Source organism: Pseudophryne corroboree, chromosome 9 (genome assembly GCF_028390025.1).
Source record: "Pseudophryne corroboree isolate aPseCor3 chromosome 9, aPseCor3.hap2, whole genome shotgun sequence".
Lineage (NCBI taxonomy): Eukaryota > Metazoa > Chordata > Amphibia > Anura > Myobatrachidae > Pseudophryne > Pseudophryne corroboree.
The window spans coordinates 79,338,398-79,356,422 of record NC_086452.1 but is presented as its reverse complement, the minus strand read 5'-3'; the positions used below and the strand labels follow the sequence as shown (position 1 = coordinate 79,356,422).

The window sequence follows — 18,025 nt, the reverse complement described above, 5'->3', positions numbered from 1 at the left end:
TCATAGATTTGATAGAGGATAACCACTCAGGCTCTCTTGCTGGCATCTGTGTTAAAACAGTGCAATCCTGATTACATGGAATGGGATCATCCTGAGAGGATATCCTCTGAAGCATATGACACAGAGTCCCTGGACATAGCTTAATGGAGACCACAGACACTCCACACACACACACAGGGGAGGGCAGACATAGTTTCACCCCCAAGAATGGCAAGAGAGACACAGACATTGGAGCCAACCAACACACAGCGCTTTTCAGGTAAAGGAATACCCCCAACCAGCGCTGACTGTGCACCTTAATAGGTTACACAGCCTGTATACAGCCCCCCCCTTCAACAACCCCCTGGTACCGTGAGAGATAGCTGTAGTTGTTCTGGAGGGACTTGCTCTTCACTGACAACGTTGTGCAGGCAGGAAAATGGCGCTGAACGCTGCTGGGTCCACTCTGAGAAGCTCCGCCCCCAAAATGACGCTGTCTTCCCGCTCTTCAGAAGATTATACTGGCCTGGGGAATTATGCTGGCGATGGGACCCTGACAGGCTGGAAGGTCAGTGTAGGGTGTAGGCGCCGGCTCAGGGCGCACCTCACAGTGCCGCACTATGTACCGCTGAGCCCCGGTACAGCAGTTAGTACTGCGCTCCATACCTTGTTTCCATCTTCACACCGCCCCCCCACTTGCTAGGGGGGGTTAGTGACTCACTCGCCACCAATCTTCTGGCTCTGTAAGGGGGTGGCGGCATGCTGCTGGGGTGAGCGATCCCCTGTGGCGGGGAACGATCTATCCCCTCAGGAGCTCAGTGTCCTGTCAGCGGAGATAGTGGCTCAGACCCCGCAGGGCAGACACTACTCCCCCCCCCCCCCCCCTTAGTCCCACGATGCAGGGAGGCTGTTGCCAGCAGCCTCCCTGTAAAATAATAATCTCTAAAAAATACTTTTTCTAAAGAAGCTCTGCAGAGCTCCCCTAGCTGTGACCGGCTCCTCCAGGCACATTTTCTAAACTGAGTCTGGTAGGAGGGGCATAGAGGGAGGAGCCAGCCCACACTCTCAAACTCTTAAAGTGCCAATGGCTCCTGGTGGACCCATCTATACCCCATGGTACCAATGTGGACCCCAGCATCCTCTAGGACGTAAGAGAAAGAGAGCATAGTTCTTGGCACACTAGCACTGATAGGCAGCAAGAGATCAGAGTTCCTGGCACACTAGTGGTGATAGGAAATAAGAGAGCGGAGCCCCTGGCACACTATTGGCGATAGTAAATAAGAGATCAGAGTTACTGGCACACTAATGATGATAGCCTCTACAATTGTTAATGATACTACATACGGCAACAACTTAGCCCTCCTGCCCCATCTAAGAGCTTGCAAATTTATCCTGTAAGTGCTGAGTTTTCGCAACCAGAATGCACGCGTACAAATATTGCACTTTTACCCTTAGCCTTGCGCTGTAATGTTACAAACTCAAATTAATTAAACAGAAACCTCAATAAAAATAACATTTGCCGCTACTAATAACTACATGTACTGTAACACCGTTTTGTTTCCGTCTACCATAAACCCAGAGCGATGGACAATAATCCTGATTTTTACATTTCATGTTCCATCTAAAACCCACACGCCTTTCACTTGTTTGTTCCATTGTTATTAAAGCACCTGTTTCTTTCTCTTGTTTTGACATTTTCCTGCTGGCTGCAATAACAGATGCTATTTTATTTACTGGGCCCGCTCAATTATACTGCAGAAGGATAAACAGTAGCTCATTAGACTCTTTCTTTGTGCATAGAATTCCTATTTCCCCAGTGTAGCCAGTTCCCCAATGGCGCTGTCACAGGACAGAGACTCACAATGACTACACCGAAGAATGGGCGAACTTAGAAGAAACAATTAGATGATGCAGGGCGCTTATAACTTCAGCATCTGAACAACCAACTCTGGGGCCAAGAGAAAGGGAGGAGGCGGCTTCCTCTGAATAGATCAATAGCCACATTTCAAATATATGCGCTGAACAAAAACCCCTCTATGTAAGCAAACACAGCTCTACAACAATAGATTATGTGTAATCCCTGAACTTCAACTGCGGCATTCTTTCATAAACAGCATTGTTAAAAAATGGCTTTTGTTTTGAAAAGCAAATATCTATTATTTCCATTGCTGTACACTGTATTAAAAAGAACAGAGGGTCCGGCTGCACTCTGAGCCGCGGACTGGGGTTTTATATTTTGGAGGAAAATATAGTTTCCAAACAGCCATTGTGAGACCGGCTCGCTAATGAAAGGTAGGGTAACATAATGAATGCGGAGAGGAAGAATACCTGTTTGTTTTACTGGGAACAATTGCTTTCGGGTCCAAAGAAAACACAAAGCAAAAATACATGTATACAATGGCGACCGTCCGAGCAGCCTCACATCAGCAATCGGCATGTGTCTAGTAAGGGAGGTTTATACAATCCAGGTCCTGCGATATCACACACAACTAAGTCAGCATCGTCACTGTTTTATGATCTTTAATTGGCCCCCTTTTTTTTTCTATACTCCCCGATCCAGAAATCTAGCACTAATGGACTGAAGACACTGAGCTTTTAGGCTCTAAGCTAGTGATGGGGAACCTTTGGCACTCCAGCTCTTGTTTGACTACACATACCAGCATGCCCAGCTATAGTTTTGCTCCTTGGCTATGCTAAAACGGTTGCAGTGCATGCTGGGATGTGTAGTTCAGCAACAGCTGGAGTGTCAAAGGTTCCCAATCACTGCTCTAGGCTTAGGCTGGTGGCTGGCCTATCTAAAATAGTATAATGTGCTATAAATAATGGCACACGTACTGAAACCAAGCACATAGGGGGTAATTCTGAGTTGATCGCAGCAGGAACTTTGTTAGCAGTTGGGCAAAACCATGTGCACTGCAGGGGGGGGGGCAGATATAACATGTGCAGAGAGAGTTAGATTTGGGTGTGGTGTGTTCAATCTGCAATCTAAATTGCAGTGTAAAAATAAAGCAGCCAGTATTTACCCTGCACAGAAACAAAATAACCCACCCAAATCTAACTCTTTCTGCACATGTTATATCTGCCTCCCCTGCAGTGCACATGGTTTTGCCCAACTGCTAACAAAGTTCCTGCTGCGATCAATTCAGAATTACCCCCATAGAGCGGTGTAGTGTATTTAGAGCAGGGATGGGGAACCTTCGGCCCTCCAGCTGTTGTTGAACTACACATCCCAGCATGCCCTGCAACAGTTTTAGCATTGCCAAATAGCAAAACTGTAGCAAGGCATGCTGGTATGTGTAGTTCAACAACAGCTGGAGGGCCGAAGGTTCCCCATCCCTGATTTAGAGGCAGAACTGCATAGAAAACTAGGTTTTCTATGCAATTCTTGGTGCATAGGGACGAGCAGCACACTTTGTACCAACATCGGCAAATCTCTCTGGCACCACAAAGAGGTGCGTAATAAAATTGGCGAAGCGGGCTAATGTAATTTTCTGGGAGGAATGCAGCAGTACATCACCAATTGTTGCATATCCCCCAAAGTACCTGTTAACATGCAGGCTGAGCATTATCACTGAATGCCAGCACTCTCTGCCATTAGTGATGTAGTACTGGAGAGGGAAGTATTAATAATCAGATGCTGTAAGATGATACATTTTGCGTAACCATGCCTTTGTCCCACGGCAGGAGTACAGGAGGGCTCCAGGACATTCTAAACCAGTGGCATGGTATTTATAATATTCTGTATATGAACTGTGCGGTCTAATTACACTTTATCAACAACATCCTACCTCTCTTTCCTCTTCCTGTTCCTTTTTGATCTGTTCCAGTCTGTACTGTTCCGCCATTTCCCTTTCCTGGGCTTCCCTCTGAAAAAAACAAAACAAAAAAAACTTTCAGATCTTATGTCGCTATCACCAGGCATTTCTGGAAATCCACAAGATCTCAATATATAGTTCTGTGCAGGCCCCCAAACAGAAGAGCCCATTGCTGTTGCCTGTTGGGCCCTAATGAAGGCCAATTACCTTTGCACGATCGGCTTCTAAAGACAGACGGTAGGCCTCATCTTGCTCCCGTTTAACGTTCTCTCTAGCCTCACGCTCATCCTACAGATAATATGGTCAGAGAATGGAAAGGTTAGGACATATGGCAAAAATATTTCAGAATAGCATAACAATTTATATCCAGAATAAGATCTAAAATAAGACTACAATGACCAAGCCCTTTAACTATATTATGGCTGACCCTGAAGTGTTTCAGTAATTTGGTGTCTCTAGTAACTAGTAAACAGACAGGCTCAACCCTCATGAATACTGGTTAAACAGCTAACGGCGCTCTCCAAAACACATAGGCATCAACATTATTCCGTACATCTCATAAGAATAAGGCTACAGTGAGAAACCATTCTATTTAAATCGGGTGCTCAAGGAGGCAGTCAAATGACTAGAATAATAATGATTAATTTAGAGAGATTTTAGGAATAGTCACAGCTGTGCTACAACAACCAGCATACAGGACAATTATTCAAATGGCTTCGGCGTATTGCTCCATCTTTACCTATTAAATACTCTTAGTAACAATTATGCTGTACAACAAAATATATACTGTTTTATAAATACTTGCGGAAGTCAGATAACAATAAAGACACGGAAAGTATTCTATAAACTACATAAATTAATCTTTAATCTGTTTTAACTTTAAAAAACAAACAAACACACACACATACTGATCAAAATAAAATGATAGACACTGATCTATGCAAGACCCTTTGGCTATTAGTGTGGTTGTAGTACGACGGACACAGTTTCAAGTGTTGTGTGTAATGCCTTCCATGATAACACAACACTCACATATTATTCACTACTGTCACTTATAATGCAAGTGATTTAGCCCCAGCTTACTGGTACAGTTGTCACCGCCGGATCATGTCCCACTGCTGGCGCCTTGCTGAGAGCTGACAGTAACAAAGGTCCTGTGGTTTTTTTTCCATTTAATTAAACGTGAAATCTGTGCCCCCCCTGCAGGACAGCGGAACTGCTACATGGCTCTCACTGCGGGGCCCAGCACCAAACCCTTGGAATTAATTTAAGAAGGGTTAGGGCATAATGACTGAAACTGAGTGCTCGATATATACACTGTATATTTCTCAATGGGTTTCAGTTTTGTTCAACAGTTCAAGCTCTCGTTTAATGAGATCATGTGAATATATTGTTAAAACCTACAGAGCTGATTGCTGTTAAATAAAAAGTGTGTGGAAGAACAAGTGTCTAAAAAAATAATGAACATGAAAGTGGATATTATTTGCAGTAAATCTGTGGGCAAAATAAAGGTAATTTGACATTTCGATTTTTTTGCGCTGGTCTTAATCCAGGATTATTTTAAAAGACCTAATACACATAAAAGCTATTACATAAAATTTTCTGTATTTCCAAAAGTGTGATGCAAGGGAAAAGCCCAAAAGAACAAATAAACAAAACAAGCCGAAGGAAAAAAAAAAAAGGTTGGGATTACAGCTGCAATGTCAAGAAATATAAACGTTACCTGTTATAAAGCTTTGCCCTGTCTTTGTATTCAAGCGCTAAATAATTAACAATTTGCTACGCATCACGTGATTACATACACAAGTCATGTGACATATGATGCAGAGAGCAGGCAGGTTTTAGAGCACCCCTCTAGTGAGCGTGCAAGCTTACATTACAGTCCACATCATCAACCTTCTAAGATGTAGCTCAGATCACGATAAATTCTCCTTATGAGCAAACTCGGGGCTGAAACCAAATGCTTCTGGCTAAAGCTGGGTACACACTTGTCCAAATCAACCTTGGTCTGACATTGGTACCGTGTGTATATGCTCATATGACCTTTGCTTTCATCCAAACTTGGTCATGTCAAATTTTTTTAAACCTGCTGAAAAATCAGGATTCCCAAACACCCCACCAATATAAAAGTTAGTAAGTTCATGTGACTGGTCCGTACAATTCTACTCCAGATCCATGTGTGTTACAGCCAGTCTGCCAAAGATTGGAAGAGAGTGTACAGTGACACAATCCTTTCCGCAGATGTGGATTGGAGATCTGCAGCAAAATTGGACAGGTGTGTACACACAGATTGGGCATTATATCTGCGACCTAGTAGGATTGTGTCCACAGTCTGGTCTAGAGTTGGATCCTCGTAGGATTGGACAAGTGTGTACCAAGCTTTAGAATACTTCTTGAATGGATAGCCACACTAGTCTGTGCTGCAGATAGGTTTTGTAAAGGGAAAACAGAGATAAGGCCCATACACACTAGCTGATTTTGAGCTCAAGGTAGCTCACTTTGGCGTTTTGAGCTACTTTGATCTCAAACTTGGCCAGTGTGTATGGCCAGGAAAGAGCAACGGGCGCTGATGCGAGCTCCCGCATCATCGCTGGCCGCCGCCGTCCATCAGGCTGTTTGAACAGCCGAGTGACGCACTTTCCAAAGTTCCTAACCGTATATTTCACAACAAACTTCAGAATCCACTAGACCCTTAGGCCAAGACAATGAAGAGTACTTCTGTAACAATGGAAGTCATAGCATTCTACCATTATGTACTGTAGCTGGGTTACTTACCACCACTATACTACAACACTGCACTCCCGTGTGAGCTGCCAAGTCTTGAAGCTCCCAAACAGGTGATACATTGAAACATTCAACAAATCTATTTTTAAAAGTTTACTTTTTGCACATTTCTGTAATCAAATGGGCCACATAGAAGTTATGTAACCTATATTAACCAATCAAATGATTATTTTAATCACACCAAATCTGCAATGGGCTAAATGTGTGACAACTGAGCAGCAGCGCAATACAGGAGTCTCTGAACACTGCAGGACAGGTGATCAGGACATATTTGAATTTGTTTCAAATCATTTCAGGGAACCTGCAGCACTCCAGTAGTTATAGAACTAGAAGTGTCTGTCAGGGCCGGTTGGGGCCAATTATTCCTCAACAGCTCAATAATCCCAGGTACCCAGACCCTGCTATAAGGCAGCTGATATGCACCAAACAACCCGATGCTACCGTGCGCCCTGCCAACATTACCAAAATTGCAGTCAATTTCCCTATCAAGTCATCGGTATTGCAGATGAGGTTGGGATATACGACTGTCTTGTGCGTGTAGTCAACTTTAAAGTGGACTAACAAAGAGCCATGACACTGCAAGTAACCTGACAACTCAGCCTGAAAGCCAAATGTACGGGTCAGTCCAAAATGGCCACCCACTCGTGCTCAATATAAAGATGATCCAGCTACTGAACTGGTCGAGAGGCAGGATGGGCCTTTGGGCGGCCACCTCAAGTTTGGCAAAAATAACAAAACTCCAAAACAATTATTTTGCTATATATCTGTGTTTACAGCAATTACGTCACTGGTACAACCATGCCAACGCACAGTACAAAATGTAAAACTCTTTCAAAGATTTTTTTTTTTTTGAGTGGCTTCAATTGATGGAAGAGTCAGGATAACTTATTATTTAATGTCGGTTACATTAACAATGCTCCCACTTTCATATTTATTTTAAATGGCAAACTAATGCACAATATGGAAACTGTGCACACGTTAAGAAAATTGTGTGTACAAGAAATGAACTTTAAATCTTCCCCCGACATAGCTGATCCCTAGCACGCAGCGCTCCTCACAATACAATTTAGTTCTTACAAATGGCACAGTTAGCAGAATACTAGCAATAAAAGTAATATCTTTACTCATACGGCTCTTCTTATCCTCAGATCACGGAGCGCTTTACACAATAATGAATACATCTCCTCAGTTATTACTGCTCCACATTCTGTTTACCTCTGCTGGATGAAAAGCTTAGCAGGTTCCAAGGGATTTGAATCTGTGACCTTCTGGCTGTTAAGATGTTATGGGAACCTCACCCACCTGTCTGGCATTTAGTGTAAAATGCAATAACTACTTTCTGCTTACAGTAAAGGAAAGACGAGAGAGGAAGAAAAAAAAATATCGATGTACCGCCACCGCACTGGGCTACAACATTCTATTGCGAGCAGTTAACAATTTCAGAGCAGGAGGGCCTGGAAAACACATTCAGTTTGCCGGCCTCTATAGTACAGTAGATTGGCTTTATAATATTAAAGGCAACAGGTTAACGTGCCCATTGCTCGTGCTCAAATACTGAAGTCTAAAGTAGGATTTATTTCAGGATGTGCTCATAAATAAAGCAATATCATCCTCGGCTTGTTTTTCTTCTTTAGGAAAAAATCCAATTTATGCTTGTTGAGAGTCTATATCTGTGTTATGGAACAAAATTACATAGTGAGATCTACAATAGACATATATATATGTGTGTGTATATATATATATATATATATATATATATATATATATCTACGCACACACACATATGTTTACTGGAAATGTAACCCTTTAATAACGTTCTGAACGACTGCTTTTGCGCACAGATGGAGGTGTCAGCTTTTTCTAAGAGGTTGCGAGGATGAAAAAATGTCATCCTGCAAATCACATTTTGTTCTAAGCTCCAGCCTAATGCCATCAATCTGCAGGTGCGGCCAGGTCTTCTTCGGGGGTTTACCAGTCTTAGGCTCACCATTTATCAGAAGGTGTAATAACGAGGAGGATAAGAAACTCCTATCTTTGTCATCTGCCTGGATCTGTGGTTTCATAAAGAGCCATCTTATTTTCTCACCTCGTACTTGTGGAAGAAACGACACACGTCTGCTCTCTGCCATGGAGCGTTGTTTGGAACCAGATAAAGAAAAAAAGGCCACCTATTACTTTTATACAACAAAGATGAACTTTCAGGCTAATGAATTTTTAATGCCCTGTTAGTGATTTACATGGAGCCTGGAATAGAGAGTATATATATGTGTGTGAGTATACTGGTGACGGACGCGGAGCGGAATGTTGAGCAATGAAACCGTGAGCTTACATTTCTAGTTTTATCTACAGAAGGGCAATCAGTCATGGGCACAGACTGCCAACTGTCTGACAGTAGCTTCAGCAATCCAAGCATAATTACTGTAAACCATTAGGTTGTAGAACAAAATAGGAGGATTGTCTCTCTATATTGTGACCTGATAACTGAGACCCACGTAACGCTATCATAATTACAGTCGCTTCCAGCGATCTGAAGCACCATGCAAACATCCACCCATACGCTAAGTCGGACGCCTCTACGCACCGCCTCCCAGCCCCTAGTAACAGCACTTACACCTATACCATGTTTGAAGAAGATCTAACTGGTAATGGCGTAAACTCTGCATCTGTTCAAGCGGGGAAAGGTGGCAATGCTGTCTACATGCCCATGGGACTCTTCTCCTAAATAGCAACCCAGCTGCTACCCAGAAATGCCCAATCGACCTAGGCTTGATGTGCATGGCGGAGCATCGCTTGTAGATAGTTACGTGTGTAGGCTGCAGCACATACCTGGACTTCATGCAACGGAGAATCAGGCTGGATGACAGTAGGAAACTGCAGAAGCAGAGCAGGCCAGGGACAAGCAGAGAGAGGCAGATAGGTTTACACGGGAAATTAAAAGACGGACCTAAAGAGAAGCAAAGAGTGCAGAAGACACCGGCAAAGAGAGGCCATAATGGAGAAGAAACAACTTCATACACATACAGACAGATTCCCCGTTCTAACGATCCATCAGGGGATCGGCAAAAAGTGCATGTTAAAAATCCACAACTCATCGCTCGCGATAATGTTTTGGCTGGAATGGGCAAATTGAGGATGTCCAACAATTTAGACTGTCTCGCTCCCCCAACCCAGGAATCGGGAGAGGGCATACTGCCCGATCCTCCCCTGATGTATAGGACACATAAGCCAACAATGCAACCAATCCTTAAGTCTGGGCAACCTGACAGAAGTTAACAATGACCAATCCAATCGCCGACAAGCACTAACCTGCAGTGTAGACCCAGTGTTACTGACCAGATCAGAGGTGGGACAGCCATTACCATCAAATTCGTTGCTACTACTTTAAAGTGTGAAATCAATTTGTAATGGAAATTTTTTATTTTTAACTGCAAACTTTTTTTTTGTTGTTGCTTGCAAACACACTGGTAATGGTCAACATGTGCAAACCAGAAACATCACTATAATACGGGTGTGAAGAAAAGCGCCACCTGCAATAATGCGTTACATAGCTGATATTCCTGTAGCAGCATGGTCAGGAAAGTGACAGTGTTGCAGGCCTCACACCTTGCCACTAAAGCATGTATGCTTGTGTTGTGCAACATCCAGTCAGGCTACAGTAATATACTATGACAGTAAGAAAATAAAAATGTGTCAGGAAGAAGTTCCCATTTAGGCTGAGTCACGCTGCAGCCACCCCACCCACGCCCGGCTTGTCACAAAGTGTTACTGTAATCCTCCTAGATTGTATCTTCGGGCTCACTCCAGGTGAGAACAGCTGAAATCTGCAAGTTAGTCCTCAAGATCTTGTTAGGTTTAAATGTGACAACCTCAAGTGTTATTTGTGTATGTTATTCAAGGCTGAACCTGTCCGTCAGTGTAAAGAATCAGGGTAAATGTTGTGTGTGTACAGGAAGAACGAATCGTTTAACCCCAACTCTACAGGCTACCGTGTATTTTACCCAACGTAACACATGGCAAGACAAATGGAGGGGGAAGGCTGCTGTAATACTTTTAGTGATACGTAGGGGGCAGTCTACAGGAGACAAGACTCAAAGCAGTTTTGGATATTTGAATATGTGTATCTATTAAGTAAAAATAACCCCCACGAAAAAAAAACAACCTCCAAAAAAAACCAACTTCCTCCCCCCTCAGGTTATTGCTGGCAACACAATGCCTAACAATCACAGCTGTTTGCGGAATTGTGTGAGGTCCTCTTCCCATCACACTACAAAGCCTGAGCTTCACCAAGACTGATATGGCTGCTTGGCCTTAGTCACAAAGGCTGTATCTCCTGCATTGTAGCCAAATATATTCCTCATCCAGCAGTCAGGGCTGATTTGCACATAGGAAAATATACAGCACTGATAATCCATGCTTAATAAGTTTTATATTATTATACAGAGAACCATTACTCCCTAAAAATGATTTTCAAGCTATTTACTCCAATTAAATTGGTCACCAGTGTCCAAGTCTCCCACTTTACCATGGGCAAGACATAAGACACAGATAGAGAAGTATAATGACCTGTGATATATTTGGTGTTAGACTTGGCGCATATGAAAGAGAGCAGCAAGTATCTCTGTATAATTTGATAAAGTTCAGGTGGGTGTGGATTATTAGATCTACACTGAAAAGGTCTACAGTCAATAGGTCTACCACTAAAGGTAGACATGCATGAGGTCGACATAGAATACTTAAGTAGTAATGGTCGACAGAACTGTATCTGGACTAAAGATCTACATTAAAAAGATCTATAGTCAAGAGGTCTACCACTAATGGTAGACATGCATGAGGTCGACAGGGTCAAAAAGTCAACATAGATTACTTAAGTAGTAATGATCGACAGGTCAAAAGGTCGACAGAAAAAAAGGGTACACAGTTTTTTTTTCCCCCGGGGTGTTTTGTCACTTTCCTGCCACAAACGAGCCTTACTGGTGTACTGTGTCCGCTCTACATGCTTCGGGGCAGGTTACTATTCCCAATCGTAGTCCACGTGGATGGTAAAGTATGAAAAAGTTATAAAAAATGAAAAAAATACAAACAAAAAAAACCTTGTGTCTACCATGTGTGTCGAACATTTTCACATCGACCTTTAGACCCTGTCAACCTTTTAACCCTGTTGACCTGCATACCTTTTACATGTGGACCTTTTGACCCTGTTGACCTAATGCATGTCTACCATTAGTGGTAGACCTATAGACCTTTTCAGTGTAGATCTTTAGTCCAGATACTGTTCAGGTTGTGTTTAACCTTTTAGTCACAGTTTTGAAACAGGTGGCGTTAGAGCAGGAAGGTAATTGGAATGATCACATCAACACGGAGGAGTATTTCAGGACATGAGTGGACTGATTTGGGGGAGTTAGTGACCTGTCCGCTTGTGTGATGATGTCGGTGGGCCAGGACATTATGAAGAGTCATGATGGAAAGAGAGAATGGAGCAGGAATCCACACAGCCTGAGCTAGAGAGTGCAAGGAGCAGGGTCCCCAGCAGCACAGGGATGAGTTGTGAGGATCCGGTCAAACTGATTCGGGGCCAAACAGCTTCATAATTGACAAAGTTCACAAATCCAGCTCGTGTCTCCAGGGCACAATTTAATGCTGCACTAGTCTTGCTCCAGAGCAGGGGTAGGCAACAGGAACGCCAGCTGCTGTAGAACTACACATCCCAGCATGCCCAGCCACAGTACTGCTGTTACGGAGATGTGTCGTTCCACTTAAGCTGGGTTGTCATACATTGCCTACCCATGCTCTAGAGGAACTGAGTGGTACAAACAGATTTACATTAATACATAACCACAAAACTGCTTGGGACTATAGAATCCAAATGCATCTCTGTAGGAGTATGACCTGCCGTGTCGCCCAGACTAGGAGTGATACACCAGAAACGCGCTTATTTATAAATATTCCTAATACATTTAGCAGGAAACAAGCTACAAGAACAGCAATGCCACTGACGAGCTCTGCAAACATTACATGGATACACTGCTTTCTTACAGTACAAAGCAATTCTGTTGATCGTCTTGTGGTTTTTATTAAATGCATGTAACTACTGAAACGACAACAGTTACAGAAGCTGGAATCTGTATCCTGTTTGCTATTGTGGTGCATGAAAAGAACCTGCATTTACATACATTTTGATCTTCCACAGGCCAGGTAGGACAGAACAATAGACCATGAATGGCATTTCTAGGAACCTGACATGTGTTAAAACTCTAAGCCACAAAAAGGAAAATATTGATTTTTCTCATGTTAGTCTGCCCGAGCTTAGATTTGTCACTTTTTCCAGGCAAGTACTCAGATAAAGTCTGGGAATCCACATTAGAGACACAAGGATCGGTTTGAACTAACAATGTGCTTTGCTTTTCAGTTCCGTACAAGCCAAGTTTATTATTATTACTTTCAGTTGAAATGGAATGTGAAAAAAAATTGTACACTGTAAGAGAAATCAAATAGCAACGATTCATCAATACATGAGCTAATAGAAAAGTTAGGGACGAGCGTCAAACGCACATAGGATGACCTTTGCAACTTGAATATGCATCAAATAGAGACTAGAGCTTAAAGGTAAACTTGGTAAGTAGGAATAAGAAGCTTTATTTGCCCTCTAGAAAAAGAGTTTATTATTTGGAGGGCACGCTCGATCAGGTTGCGATCAGGCGACTGACTCGGCCACTGCAACTCCTGGGTTGCTTACGGAGAATGTTTTGGGTTACTGTCCATCTGTACTGTGAAGAACTGTCCAATCAACATTGCTGAATTTGGCTGAATAGGAGCAGAATGTATATCCCTCTACAATTCAGAATTCATCAGGCTGCTTCTGTAACATCATCAATAAACACAAGTGACCCAATGCCATTGGAAGACATACTAGCCCATGACATCACACGGCCTTTACAATGTTTAGCAGATGATGTGGTATGCATGGGATCATGAGCCATTCCAAGCCTTCGCCATACTTTTTTCTTCCCAACATTCTGATACACGTTGATCTTCATCTGTTCAAAGAATGCTGTTCCTGAACTGGGCTGGCTATATTAGATGTTACTTGGCAAAGTCTAATCTGGCTTTTCTATTCTTGAGGTTTATGAATGGTCTGCACGTTCTGGTGAACCCTCTGTTTTTGCTATTGTGAAGTCTTCTGTTCTAGGATAGACTTGGATAATGATCTGCTTATCTCCTGGAGAGTGTTCTTCACTTGGCTGTATGTTGAGAAGGGGGTTTTCTTTGCCATGGAAAGGAGCCTCCGATCATCCACCGCTGTTGTTTTCACCAGTCCGATCTTATTTTCTCAGAATGGACCAAACTGTTGATTTGGCCACTCCTAAGGTTTCCGCTATCTCTTTGATGGATTTATTTATTTTGCAGCCTAAGGATGGGCTGTTTCACTTATATTGAGAGCTCCTTTGACTGCATTTTGTGGGTTCAACAGCTTCCAAATGCAAATGCCACACTTGCAATCAACTCCATACCTGCCTGCTTAATTTATAAAGAAATTACAAGACAATAAGCCCACAACTGTCCATGAAACGTTTCAGTCAGTTTTCCAATTACTTTTGGTCTCTTGAAAGAGAGGGAACTACACATATCAAGCAGCTGTAACTGCTACACCCTTCCTCCTATTTGGAGGACTTCTGCACTTTAAAGCCATATTCGCTATATAACTAACTTGAATACGTTTTGGTAAAGAGGCAACAGCCATTAGGGAATAATGTTGCCATGAAGGGGTAGATGGTCTGCAAAACATGAATGTCAAAACCCAATGTTTCCAGCAGAACATTGCCCAGAGTACCCCACTGCCGCCGCTGACTTGTCTTCTCCCCACAGTACATTCTGGTGTGGTGCTCTGTCTCCCCCAGCAGTCTACATGATGTAAAAGTAAACAGAGTTCATGAGAACAGGCCCCTCCGCAGCGAACTGCAGGTGGATGTACAGGAGCTGCAGAAAGTGCCTGTGTGCATCTACCTTATCTTACTGGCAGGGATGCAGTCAATTTACCTACAATCAAAATCCCCACGGTCAAAATACCGACAACCATTGACCGATGGTCAAAATACTGACAAGGTCAAAATAACGACATAAAAAATGTCGACACGGTCAAAATACAGACATTTAAAATGCTGACAGGTCACAAAATCGACATGAGTTTTTCATGATTTTTTCATTGAAACCGACTTGCTCATACTTTACCATTCCAGTGGACCTGGAGGGGGAATGTAACAGTGTGTCGAGTGCAGCGAGGCACTGCGCCCGACATGCGAGGGGACGTGGTACACTTATATGGTGTCCATGTCGTCATATGTCAACATAGACAGCAAACGTTTTGAAAAACTTGTGTCGACTTTTTAAATGCCTGTATTTTGACCGTGTCTACATTTTAAATGTCGGTATTTTGACCATCGGTCAATTGTTGTCTGTATTTTGACCCTCAGGACTTTGATTGTAGGTAGATCATACTGATCCCTACTGGCATGTGCAGCTCCCAACTGGTCACCAGGAGACAAACGTGTAGAATGTTATGTTGACAGTCAGAATGTCTATACTAGAATTTCGATACTTGATATAGTGTTTTTTCCTCCATTATTTAATCTCTAACCCTACCACTAAAATATACTGCCGACATTGAACATGTTAAAAAGTTGACATTCCTGAGGTGTACAGCATGACTCAATACTACAGAGACAGTCACTTATACATTGGAGGCTTTTCTGTCTTTATTTGGCCGTCACTTAAAAACACATGGAAAGTGCTTGATCTGTTTAACTCCAAATTGGGCACTTTCCACGTGAATTAGTATGTACACGATCTTTATGTTTATATTTCTAGCATCTCATCAAAGGAAAACAGCACAGTTATTTTTGTAATGAGTATTAAATGATAATTGTGATCGGATTAAAACAGGAACATATTCTAGATAAGGAGACCACACCTTCCTGAGGAAGTCTGAAGGGTGAAACGCATAGGTACCCTTGAAGCAAACTACTGGAGCCTTATCTTGCTGCGCTTTGTTAGCAGAAGGTACAGATAGGTATTCATTATTTGCTCCAAAATTTCTATCCAGCTGAGCCTATCCTTTTTATGTGGATGTAAATGTTATTCTATTTGTTTATTAACCTATGATACTTTATGACAGTATACAAGTACATAATCTTTAACATGTGCAGGGACCTCCTCCCTCCGGTCTCATTACAGACTACTCCTGCTCACCAGCTGCACTCTACACATTCTCATTGGGCTCTCTGCCCTGGGACTCCATCTCCTTTTTTACTTTGATTCACACTTCAAGATCAGGGTTACTGTCCTCATTGGGCACTACTGATTACTGTTTTACAAATTCTTTCTTCCACACAGGAGGGACAGTAATGGATGGTGGTGCCTTTAGTATGGTATTACTGCATCAGTGTCATTTATATATGTATTAGATACATCCTATTGTGTAGTCATTGTATATCACTAGTATAGTGCCTAACACCAATTTACTTTATTCATTACACGCAGAAAATTAATTTGTAATGGGATCGGTATGCGATCCTGGAAGACGAGATGCCGACGGTCAGAATACAGATGCCAGAATCCTGATGATGAAGATCTCGACAGAGGCGAGGTAAGTATTTAAACTCTCCCCCATTAGTACCTAAACCTAAATACTCCCCCCCACCCCCTAACCTCCCCTCTGCAGCCTAACCGTAACATCACCGAGTGGTGCCTAAACCTATCCCCCTCCCCGCAGCCAAAACCTAACCTCCCCGGCTAGACTTACCTTTGGGATTCTAACTGTTGGGTCTCCGGAGTTGGTATCCTGTCCTGTTCTGCCTTCCAGCATCGGTGTTCTGATGGGTGTCGGGATTCCGGCGTCGGTATTTCAACCGCCGGGATCCTGACAGCCGGTATCTTGAACGTATACCCTTTTACTTGCAGCGTAAGATTCAAAACAGAAGCTAATATGTTCTAAAAATGATGCACGCCACTACAGCAGTACTAAGAAATGGCATGAGGGTGCTGAGAATATATCACGTTAATATGATTATGAAAACCACAAATTTTCATGCATTGTTTCATGCATATAACTGCGACCAATCAGATTTGTGTATACATCAGATAGCTATTCATAATCAAGTGCACAAACTGGTATGGTAATACTAAATGTGCTGATCGTAGTACATTGGGTAGGGAACATAAATCTGCTGAGAGGATTACTGGTCAATCCCTGCCTAAATTGGAGGAGATATTTAATAAAAGGAGTGTAGCCAAGGCTAATAAGATAATTAGGGATTGTAACCATCTTTGTTACTCCGTTTTTTCTCTAGTGCCCTCTGGGAAGCGTTATAGGTGTCTTGGTTGCCATACTAGCAGGATGTGAAACCGTTTTACCCCTTCCATAATTGTTGGTTTGAATCCTCAGTTGTCTATAGAAGCATAAGTGTACTGTACTGTAATTCCACTTCTGCATATTCTAATGTTTTTAGTGACAATAAACTGTTATCTTACCTAAGCTGATACTACATGCCATGTGTGTGCCTGTGATTGCTTTCTTAAAGAAATATGTGGCCAACATCCTGACCGATCATTAACCTTGGCGAATTCCACCTTAAGGATTCCAGGTACCTGGCTGTCAATCAGGACCTCTAACAGGACAGTGCACGGCTCTGCACACCACGTATGGCACATTCCAAACCACAGCCCCTCAAACATTCACTGTCAGCCACACAAAGGGCATCAGATAAACTGTCCCTTCTTCCCTCGTCTCCGATTACTGTAAAACTGTGTCTCTTGCAAAACTGGCAACTGTCCAAAATGCTCTGCAGCCAATTAAAGCGCGTTAACAGGCTCTGCAAGAGAGCTGAGAGGATTAAGCTTAAGAGGATCCATTTTCCTCCGCCAAGCCTCTCCCTTTGGATAAAAAGGTATTAAAAACGTATTGAGAGTTAATAAAACAAATATTTCACGCATTAACACCACTCCACACATAGACTAAACAGCTTTTCTCCTGACTTGTCTGGATGCACTGTAATGGGAAGAAACTCCTAACATCGGCCAGACACATCAGAAACATACAATATCGTTTTTATGGGTTCCGGTATGAATGGTGGACCATGTTATGGTCGACAGTCATTAGGTCGACCACTATTGGTCGACATTGACATGGTCGACATGGACACATGGTCGACACATGAAAATGGTTGACACATGAATGGTCGACACATGAATGGTCGACACATGAAAAGGTCGACACATGAAAAGGTCGACACATGAAAAGGTCGACACATGAAAAGGTCGACATGAGTTTTTTCACTTTTTTGCGTAATGTGACTGGGAACCCCAATGAGTGCACCGCGTCCCCTTGCATGGCTCGCGATGGTGCCTTCGCTCCGCTACCGCTTTGCTCGGCACAGATTACCGTTCCAATCGTA

The 18,025-nt window shown here is 42.8% G+C and overlaps 1 protein-coding gene across 4 annotated transcripts in view; it reads right to left on the bottom strand.

Moving 5' to 3' along the window:
- The window catches only part of FAF1 (Fas associated factor 1), a 599,080-nt gene that overhangs the window by 35,289 nt on the left and 545,766 nt on the right, over positions 1-18,025 (bottom strand). For all 4 annotated transcript variants that reach the window (XM_063939564.1, XM_063939566.1, XM_063939563.1 and 1 more), the window contains 2 exons: positions 4,002-4,082; positions 3,768-3,845 (listed from right to left, as the gene is read on the bottom strand). In XM_063939564.1, coding sequence (XP_063795634.1) covers positions 3,768-3,845; positions 4,002-4,082 — 159 coding nt within the window. The remainder of the gene's footprint in view (positions 1-3,767; positions 3,846-4,001; positions 4,083-18,025) is intronic.